We start from the raw sequence: 10,605 nt of genomic DNA, 5'->3' as shown, positions 1-10,605 counted from the left end.
AAGTTTTAATTAATTATACTTAAACCTGTACAATTTTATAAGAGCATCTTTATCCATCACATTCACTAAAGTTTTTACAATTTATTTTATATTATTCTTCATAATTCTCCATAGTGCCACATCATCTAAACCACGTTACTAACATTTTACTCCAACCCAACAACTCTAAAAAAATCTTTAATGGACTCCACAATCAACATTATAGTCAATACTTTTCAATTTTAACAATATAATAATATTATGTTTTTTATCCTTTATACATCAATTTTTATGAGACACTACTCCAAGAGTGTCTACAGTACCACACTCAAATTAGACACGGTGGAAGAAACTTTTATCTCCAATGGTGTGAGATACTAGTGAGAGTGTCTCTTTGGTGTGAGACACTCCCATTGGATATGCTCAAAGTTAACTTGATTACCTTATAAATTAATTTTTTAATGATGTATTAAATTTGTTAATTTATGGTCCCCAGAAGTTATTAAGCGGTAAAGTTTACTCCTAAAACGTGGATCCCTTCACCAAAATTACACTAAAAGGTAAATAGTATAAAAGGTTTGCGTAAGCACATATTTGAAGATATGACAAAGAGTGGTTAATTTTTATATACTTATAACATTAACTTATAATTAAAATGGGACGCGCGTAATCTTTGAATGGATTTGTAGATTTTTCATGAAGCATTAAAAAAATACAAAAAATTAAAAGGAACAGAGGATTATTTAATGTATTTTATTTTGTAGGCAGTTGGTTGGTCGTTAGGTGGTTTGCTTTCGGTTGAAGGATTCCTTGTCTCGTCGGTTGCTTGACTTATCGAAATCTCAGGTCCTTTTCTTTCTTAGGTTTGACCAAACTTCCACGATTCATTTGCTCATCAATTATATTGCTTATCTACTGATCTCCCTTTTTCTTAATTTAAATTTTCTTGGAGGACTTTCGGAAAAGAAGCCAAATGAGATCACACCTCTTTTTGTGATTCCTATTTGCTTGCCCTTTGGAATATCCTTTTCTTTCATCCCACACTTGCCACATAAGAGAGAGAGAGTCTCTCTCTTTGACACTTCCCAAGGCTACTATTTGTCTCTTTAGTTTGGTTTCATTTGCATCCTTCCTTTTGTTTAAACCACATGTGCTCAGTCAATTTGTTTACTTTATTAACAGTGTAATATGATTCTAAGAGAGCAAATCAGTATAGGTTGAGAAGTCTCACATTACTAAAGTTATGATAAAGATAATTTTTATATATGAAAGCATAATTTCCAACTCTTGAACTGGTTTTTAAATGTTCTGGGACCGGGATAAATCCCCTCTGTCTGGGCGCTCATAACAACCCTCGACCCCGAGGAGACAGTTCAGCCGGTCCGAGAGGTCATCAATCCCAAAGGGGCCGTCAAGGGAAGGATGACCACCCGGGGAATTACACCCGAGGACGACCACCCGGGAAATTACACCCGAGGACGACGACCTGGGGAATTACACCCGGGGACGATGGTCACCCTTCTTGCCGGGAAGGACCGACCGAAGAATAAAGGGCCCCGTTACGTTCTTGGGAAGATCAAAACCAACCATCCTATCGCGGACCCCACAACCAGTACTTGAGGACTGGGGTCACGTCTCGAAGTCAGACGGTGGATTACGATGAATCCTAAGTCGTAAGATCTCTGAGAAAGACAGACACCGCAGGTGGATCCTACGGTGGGGAACCGTCCAGGTGTCAGAGGCACTCATGACACTTTCCTTTAGCTGGGGTCCACCCCACGCTTCTTCCAAAGTATAAAAGCCCTTAGCTTCCAGGAGTCAAGGTATCTTTCTATCTCTACCTCTCATAAACTTAACCAACCTAATCTTTCCCCTGGAAACTGACTTAAGCATCGGAGTATTTGCAGGACCCCCCCTCCTGGGACGACGGATCTGACCTCAAGCGCCCATGACAAACCACGAGCACTCCTCACCGTTCTCCTCCTTCCCTACCCCTCTCTCTGGGTAGGTTTGGCCTGGTTATCTCCCGGATCAATTGGCGCCGTCTGTGGGGAACAGTGAAACTTCTCCCAACCCATCGTGACTAAACCACCTGCCTCTTTTCCAGCCAACATGGTAGAAACACGCGCCACTTCCCGACGACTCAACACGCCAGAGGGCCACGTAGAGACGATCGACGAATGCCAACAAGAACAGCCTTCTCCCCCGGGACCAGTGGGAGCAACTCCACATACCCCGCCACGAAATCAAGTCACAGAACAACAGGTCGTTGCCGCAGGCGCGACCCTCGAAGCTCTTCAACGTCTTGAGGGACGAATTCGAGCCATGGAGCATGACCAAGTCGCCGTAGACAAACAAGAGCGTCAATACCATTTTCAAGATTCTCAATCTGAGATCCAATTCCTCGGAGACCGAATTAGACAGCTGGAAGACCGAGACGAAGGGTCCAGACAACAAACTCAGAGGACCCCAGATCGAGAAATGAGAAGGGACCACCGTTCACCCTCTGTCCGAGACGAACCATCGCACCAACAGAACGTCCGACGGCACGAACCCACTAGGAGGAACCATCGCCAACTCTCCCCTCAACAAAGCGTCTCCCGACGAAGGAGCGCCTCTCCCACTGGAGCAAATATAGGCGCCTTGGTAGCTCTACCACCACCCATGAGCGGCCCCTTATCCCCAGATATAATGATGCATCATTTTCCCCCGGGTTGGTCCTGTCCCAAAATGAAACTCTATGAAGGGGACACCGACCCCAAGGAACATATTAACTTCTTCGTAGGGGCCATGCAGTACGCGGAGGAGAGCGACCCAATTTTATGTAGATCTTTCCCCCTAAGCATGGGCAAAGGAGCTATGAACTGGTTTCAGAACTTGCCACACGGCTGCTTTCACAGTTGAAACGGCGTAGCTACAAGATTTAACGCCTAATATTCCTCGGTCAAGACAATTCCAAAATCCGAGGAAACTCTAGCCCTAATAAAGCAAGGTGAGAATGAATCTTTGAAGGCCTTCCTCAACCGCTTCAATAAGGAAGCCGGAGAATTTCCAGATCTGATTCCCCAAGTGCGCTTGGTGTTGGTGCGAACAACGCTTAGGCCCAGGCCTTTTCTCACTTCGCTCGACGGAAAGAAGGCCAAGACATTGGAAGAATTCCAAGTCAGGTCAGAAAAATACATCAACATGGAGGACGCGACAACCCTTAGAGCCTCCAACCGATCGAGCCAGCCTAGACTTCCCGAGAAAGAAAATGAGAGCAACCAGCATGTTCAGAACCAAGGAGACCAAAAAAAACCGCGAGGAGAAAAAACCAAAACGAAAGAGGTACGACAATTATGCCCCATTGAACTACCCCTTGTCTAGAATCTTCCGAGAGAAAGCGTCGTCGGACCTAAGGGACAGACCACCCCTCATGCTAACAAAAGGCGACAAGCTTGACTCAAAAAGATTTTGCAATTTCCACAACAGTCATGGCCACAATACCGACGAGTGCCTCAATCTAAAGGACAAAGTAGAGGAGCTAGTCAGGGCGGGACGGCTTGCCAAATACGTTGCGCTATCTTCAGGGGATCTTCCCCGGCCAAGGTCCCCCACACAGAGACGGAGCGTCTCCCCCACAAAGTACAGGGCACGGTCACCCGTCCGCCATAATTATCATGATAACAGACAGAGGGCACCACCTCGTCGGGACGATCGCAGGAGAAGTCCGGAGAGGAGGATAAGGCCCGACAGAAGAAGGAGTCCAAAACACCATGGCCAGAATGAAGTGCGTAGGCACCACGGAATGAATCTCCTGGAGATAGGATCAATAGCCGGCGGTTTTGCAGCAGGAGGTCCCACCTCCAACAGCCGGAAAAGGAGCACCAGAATGATTCTGCACTCGGAAGGGCGACCTAGACCAAAACCCCAGGAGACCCCCAAGAAGAAGCTTTTCGTCGGTTTCTCAGAGGACGACTACGGCCTCGACACAGGTGAAGAAGATGACCCCATCGTTATTGAAGCTCTCATTGGCAACAGGAAAATCAAGAGAGTCCTGGTAGATACATGCAGCTCGACCGACATCATGTTCTACGAAGCATATAAAGGTCTGCACATTTCGGTAAAAGATTTAGTTCCCTATGACCACGACCTAGTCGGTTTTACCGGAGACAGGGTTCTTCCACTTGGTTACTTCGACACCTGCCTCTCGCTGGGAGACCCTAACTACTACTGGACGATTAGAGCTCGGTTCCTAGTGGTGGAATGTCCGATGACCTACAATGCAATCTTGGGAATACCCAGCCTCAACATATACCGGTCGATCATTTCCACCCACCACCTGATGCTGAAATACCCTTGGGCCGGCAGAGTAATCTCCGTCAGGGGAGACCTCGCAATGGCGAGAGGATGCTACAACTCCAGCTGCCGATTAGCCAAAGAAGAAAGGAAGAGAAAGAAAGCATGTCCAACTCGGGAAAGTGAGTCCCGCCGCTACCACCACGACAACTTCATGACTGATCTAGATCCGAGAGTGGACCAATCAAGAGAAGACCGACGATTGTAGCCCGACGGTGAAACTCGCGCAATTCAAGTAGGGCCTCTGAGATGAGACACTACTAAGATTGTGAAGGAAATGTCGGATGACCTAACGATTCGCATGCAAAAACTCCTAACCAGCAACAACAGACTTTTCGCATGGTCGCCCTCCGACATGCCGGGGATTGATCCCACGTTCTGCAGTCATCGACTAGCAGTCAACCCCAAACACAAACCGGTCTCGTAAAAGAAGAGACAAATGAGTACCGAGAAACAAGAAGTAATCACGGAACAGTCTAAGGAACTCCTACGGGCGGGGATCATTCGAGAAGTCAAATACACCACCTGGCTTTCAAAGGTCGTCCTAGCCAAGAAATCAAACGGGAAATGGCGCATGTGCGTTGATTATACCGATTTGAACAAAGCCTACCCAAAGGATCCTTTCCCTCTACCCTGCATCGACGCACTGGTCGACAACTCCTTAGAATACGAGTACCTCTCTCTGATGGACGCATACTCGGGCTACAACCAGATCCCTATGTATCGGGAGGACGAGGAGATAACAGCTTTCGTCACGGAACAAGGAACTTATTGTTATACGATGCTCCTTTTCGGCTTAAAAAACGCAGTCGCCACCTATCACGGATGATGACCAAAGTCTTCGGCAACATGATAGGGAAGTCAGTGGAAGTATATATTGATGACATCATTGTGAAGACTCCAAAAGGAGGAGACCATGCGGCCGACCTGGCCGTCGTCTTCGAGCAACTAAACAAATTCAACATGCGCCTAAATCCAGAGAAGTGCACTTTCGGGATTCGCAGCGGAAAATTTCTGGGATACATGCTCACCGACCGAGGAATCGAGTTGAATCCAGACAAATGCAACGCGATCAAGGACATGAAGAGCCCCCGGACAGTCAAGGAAGTTCAACAGTTGGCCGGGAGGATGGCGGCGATAGGCCAGTTCCTCCCAAAGGCCGCCCTAAGAGCCCTACCTTTCTACGCTCTCCTCCGAAAGGGAGCAAATTTCGAATGGACGGAGGAGGCGGACGCTGCGTTCACCCAACTCAAAAAGGTACTCTCCACCCCACCGATCCTCTCAAGCCCTAAGCCGGGGGAAATGCTATTCTTATACCTGGCGGTCAGAGATAAAGCAGTGAGCTCGGTACTGGTACGGGAAGAAGGGGGACAACAACAACCGGTCTACTTCGTTAGTTGGGCCCTCAAGGGAGCTGAGATCAGGTATCAAATGCTCGAGAAGGTAGCTCTAACCCTGCTCACCACTGCTCGCCGCCTCCGGCGATACTTTCAGGCCCACCCCATAACCGTCCGGACCAACGAACCGGTCCACCAAGTGCTTCACAAGCCGGACCTAGCTGGCCGGAGGAGAAAGACGCTACCCTGGACTCGCGATCGGTGATCCGACTTACCATAACCATCGTCCCAGAGGGGAACGATCACAAGCTTGGCTCTCACTATATGGACCCGGTAGACCAGAACTAAGGGACTCGCCACCAATATCCTAAAGAGGGCGATCGCCCCATAAGGACTAACTTCCATACGGGGAAACTTTTCCTCGTCTAAACGACCTTTAGTCGTCCCAGGAGAACCTACCGAACGGTGGACGGTCGCGATAACATTTTAAGTTCACGATCCACTGTCCTAGTAAACCGGAACTGGGGGACGTACGCAGTCGGTTATTTGACTTAGAAACAACCAAGACCTAGATCTTGAAAAGAAACGAATGCCCAGTAGCGCCGGCACCCGTGCAAAGAAGACTCCACGACTCTCGATCGACCAAGAAGAAACTATCGGACGATGAACCATTACAGTAACAGTTTAGTTCATGCTCCACTTTCCTAGTGAACCAAAACTAGGGGACTACTGTTTTGGGAGCGGGAGAAATCCCCTCTGTCCGGGCGCTCATAACAACCCTCGTCCCCCGATGAGACGGTTCAGCCGGTCCGAGAGGTCATCAATCCCACAGGGGCCGTCAAGGGAAGGACGACCACCCGAGGACGACCACCCGGGAAATTACACCCGAGGACGACCACCCGGGGAATTACACCCGGGGACGACCACCTGGGGAATTACACCCGGGGACGATGGTCATGATGCCGGAGGGAAATGGTACAACAAAGAACACAAGAAAAGATCTCAAAGACCTCGAAACTGAGATTCTAGGTGAGATAATATAAAAATCACTCTCCAAAGAAGTCCGTACAAGATATTTCTTCTAATTGAGATAAGAAAGATGATTCAAAAAAGAAGCACATAAATGATAAAAAAACCATCTTCAACAAATAGTATAAGAAGACTCTGTTGGAGTAGTGGTTCAAGCATATGTAAATTTAATTTCAGGGGTTTCACTAGAGGATGAGCCTCCTCTAACTCTTGTGTGATGCATTTGAAGGAAATTATTGTGCTAAATACATACATGCGCTAACTAGACCAAGTGCACTCTATCGCTCAAGTAATACAGGTTTGTAAGTCGAACACAAGGGACCAGGTAAAAAAACTGAAACAATATTTGAAAAATGGTTGAGGAGTTATCATGCATGCGAGTAATAATAGAAATAAAGAGAATCAAGAATATGTAAGGTCTACATGAGTTCTCCCTCTAGAAGAACATATGATTTAATAATTTTTAATGACGACAAAACAATGGAGATTAGAAAAAGACAATGAAGATAAGGCAAAGCAAAAAAAACCAGAGCAAAGCAGTGAGGACAATGGTAAAAAGGACAATGCTTCATGAAAAAGAGAAGATCAACATGAAAAACATGAATCCCAACACAAGATGATGAAGATTGAGACCAGGCAAAGGAGATCAAGGCAAATTCCTCTTATAAGATCAACAAGAAGAATGAAGAAGACAAGCTCAAGAAAGAAATGTCGAAGACTTGAAGAGAAAGGTCAAAGCATTAAAGTCAACACAAGTATTCAAGACCAACTCTATAAAGACTATGGTACAACATAGTCTATGTACTAAACTGTCTGAAGTCCACCAACAACATCTGAAGCCATCGTCTGAAGACTCTAGAGTTCAGCGAGCAATGATCAACGTCAAAGGAGAAGAACAAAAGACAACAAAGGAATGATCTTGTGCATCCTAAAAGTATTACAAGTTATGCATCAACAGGAAAGCAATCGTTCAACTCAATCAGACATCATGAATCAAGCATAAAAAATCCACTCTATGACTAGAAGAACAAGGATGCTGAAGAAAGATGAATGATGCAAAGGAATATATATAAGACTATGCCAACTCCAGAAGCACTAAGATCTAACATCGTCCATACGTTCATGGTCTGATCAGTTGAAGCACTCAAGGAAAAGTCAACATGTGCCAAGAAATTTAGTCTAGAAAGTCAAAGCTCGCAGATTGAATCATCCGAAGTTCAACGTCCAACGATTCAAGCAGTCATTGTTTGACTTCCACTCTTGTTCAAAATGTATCTACCCAAAGGAGAATCAAAGTCATGAAGATTCAAACAATTAAAAGAGTAACGAGTCTCATGAAGAAGCAACTAGGTTGAGTAACTAGAATCAAGCAACCAAATTAAAACACTATGCTTGTTCACACGCGACTAGTTGAGCCTAACACTAAGTAAAAATCAATGTGAAATGTCTTGCAAGCATAAGCTTCAAAAGTCAAGAGGCTACTCAAATTTAAAATTAAGCCTAAACATGATAAGTTGGACATAAGCAAGCTAGCACATCCGACAGCTTATCATGGACGATGAAGACCTGCTCGAAATCCTTCCCCAACAACACCAAAGGTCTTTATCCCTCTAACACAAATCAAAATATCTGATATCATGTACTTGTGATCATAACAACTAGTTTCAACTCTCCAATATCCACTGCATACACTTAGGGAGTCTCACACTTTGTAATGGTCATATTTCCAAAACTTATTATTAATACCATATGTAGTTGAAAGAGTAAAGGTTGCAAAAGTGGGTTGAAATGAGTCAAAGGTAGTTCGATAGAGGAAATTGTCTGGAGAGAATGTTGATTCGCTGAGAAGCAATTACAATGGCTCAGAAGAAGAAAATAAGTGTAAGAGTCATATTCTAAGACATGAGCTCAAGAGTCAAATTACGATTGAAGAGCGAAAAGAAAGAAGAGGAAAAGCATGAGCTAAAGCGTCAAATCCACATATGCTAATGAGAGGTTGAGGAACAACGTCAAATCTATCTTGATTAGAAGAAGAGAAAGAATGCACTGATTGAGGGGGAGCATTTTCAATTGATTGAGTTCAACTGCATCTTGTACATGAGTTCTCAGGAGCTGCAAGTAGTTAATTCAATCATGAGCCATTTGTAAGATTAAGTTTTGATCATGTAGTACAACTCTATGTTTTGATGATTACATGTTAACTATTGTGTATGAACAATTATGGTACTCTAACGTTGTTTTCTGAGTGTTTTAATGACAGGCTCTGACTTTGATCTAATTACACATAAATCAGAAGCATTATGCTCAAAGAGTAACCTACGCAACGCTTTCGCACTCACTATGTTCAATCTGAACAGTAGAATAAGCTTCAGAAGATCTGAAGATAGTAAAGCTCTGATATGGATTCAGATCACTTGAAGTTCTGAAGACCAGAAGTTCTGAAGGTCTAGAAGCTCTAAAGGTCTAGAGGCTCTGAAGGTCCAGAAGTTCTGAAGGTCCAGAAGCTGAGAAGTGAAGACTCTGAAGTCCAAGAGTAAGCTGGCTCTGAAGACCAAGTAGTTCTCCTCTGAGTCCAGAAGCAGAAGGTACAAAGGTCAGAGGATCCAAGCTTCCCTCTAACTCTGATCACCAAGCTTCACAAGTTCCAACATGAAGCGTCGCTCTGATCAGAAGTCATCTAGGTTAAAGGTCAAGTCGCTATCCAAGTACAAAAGTAACTGTACTATTCCTGACGACCTTACCTAACTTATTCAGCCACAGTAGAACCTGGAAATCCCAGATCTGCCCTCCAACGGTGGCATTCCATGCAAACGTCTAAACCCTAATCCTTGGAGTATATAAAGAGGCTGAAGATGAAAGATGCCGCCTGAGAAACTTTGTTCAAGAAAGCTCACGCGATATACAAATATTCTCTTAGCAATCTTTCTTCAAACTGTTCTTATTGTGTTTACTTTAGCTTTCTGAGAAGCAATTCTTTGTAAACCCAAACTCTCAAACAGTTGTTTGTTTTTCCTTAAGGAGACCAAGGTTGGTTAGATCCTTGAGAAGACTAAGAGAGTGAATTTAGTGATAGCTAAGTCATTGTATTGTTAGTCACTTTGCAGGTTGCAAGTGCAGTTGTAACAAACTCTGATTAGTGGATTGCCTTCATTCTAAGAAAGAAGAAATCACCTTAACGGGTGGACTGGATTAGCTTGAGGGATTTATCAAGTGAACCAGGATAAAATCATCGTGTGCTTTCCTCAACTCTTATCTTAGCACTTTTATCTTCGGTGTTTGAAGAGATTTGTTAAAATCTCAAGTGGGAAAAGTTTTAGATTGTAAACGCTATTCAAACCCCCCCTTTCTATCGTTTTTCATACCTTCACCATATAGCAAGCAAGAATCAGAAGCTCTTGAAAGTTGAAGATTCAATTTTGCAATGCAATATCCAGCAAACCTCAAATGAAGAAGCAACAATGACTGAGTTGATTCAACGACGATATCCATGCCTATGCTAGAAATGAAGATAGAAGAATGGTCTTGATCATGAACCTCCAACGTCTACTCATCAAGGTATTCAAGTCAACTCAAGAAAGGATTGAGAGCATCCACTTCCTGTTAGCTATATCGTATACAAATAGATATGAATTATCTTTAATGTACATTTAAATACATCTCATAAGTCTTTATCAACAACACCCTCAAATGTAATCAATTCATATATTCATGTGCTTGAAAAGGCATTGCAAAAGAATACATATAGTGCTTGGAGAGGAACGTCAAAGAATACTCAACAATGCATGGAGAAGCAGGACAAAGAATACTCATTTGCTTGGAGAGGCAGTGGACAATGAATATTCACTTTCTTGGAGAGGCAGTGGACAAAGAATACTCATTTGCTTGAAGAGGCATTCGACAAAGAATACTCATATGCCTGGAG

The 10,605-nt window shown here is 44.2% G+C and overlaps 1 protein-coding gene across 1 annotated transcript; it reads left to right on the top strand.

Annotated features, from left to right (window-relative positions):
- Positions 1 to 3,232: 3,232 nt before the first annotated feature.
- LOC130712519 (uncharacterized) lies at positions 3,233 to 4,525 on the top strand. The gene has a single exon (XM_057562353.1). It carries the CDS (start codon positions 3,233 to 3,235, stop codon positions 4,523 to 4,525), a length of 1,293 nt encoding a protein of 430 aa, XP_057418336.1.
- Positions 4,526 to 10,605: the final 6,080 nt, after the last annotated feature.

Source organism: Lotus japonicus, chromosome 4, assembly GCF_012489685.1.
Source record: "Lotus japonicus ecotype B-129 chromosome 4, LjGifu_v1.2".
Classification (NCBI taxonomy): Eukaryota; Viridiplantae; Streptophyta; class Magnoliopsida; order Fabales; family Fabaceae; genus Lotus; species Lotus japonicus.
Note: the sequence above shows the minus strand (reverse complement) of the source record. Positions and strands in the feature narration are given on the sequence as shown.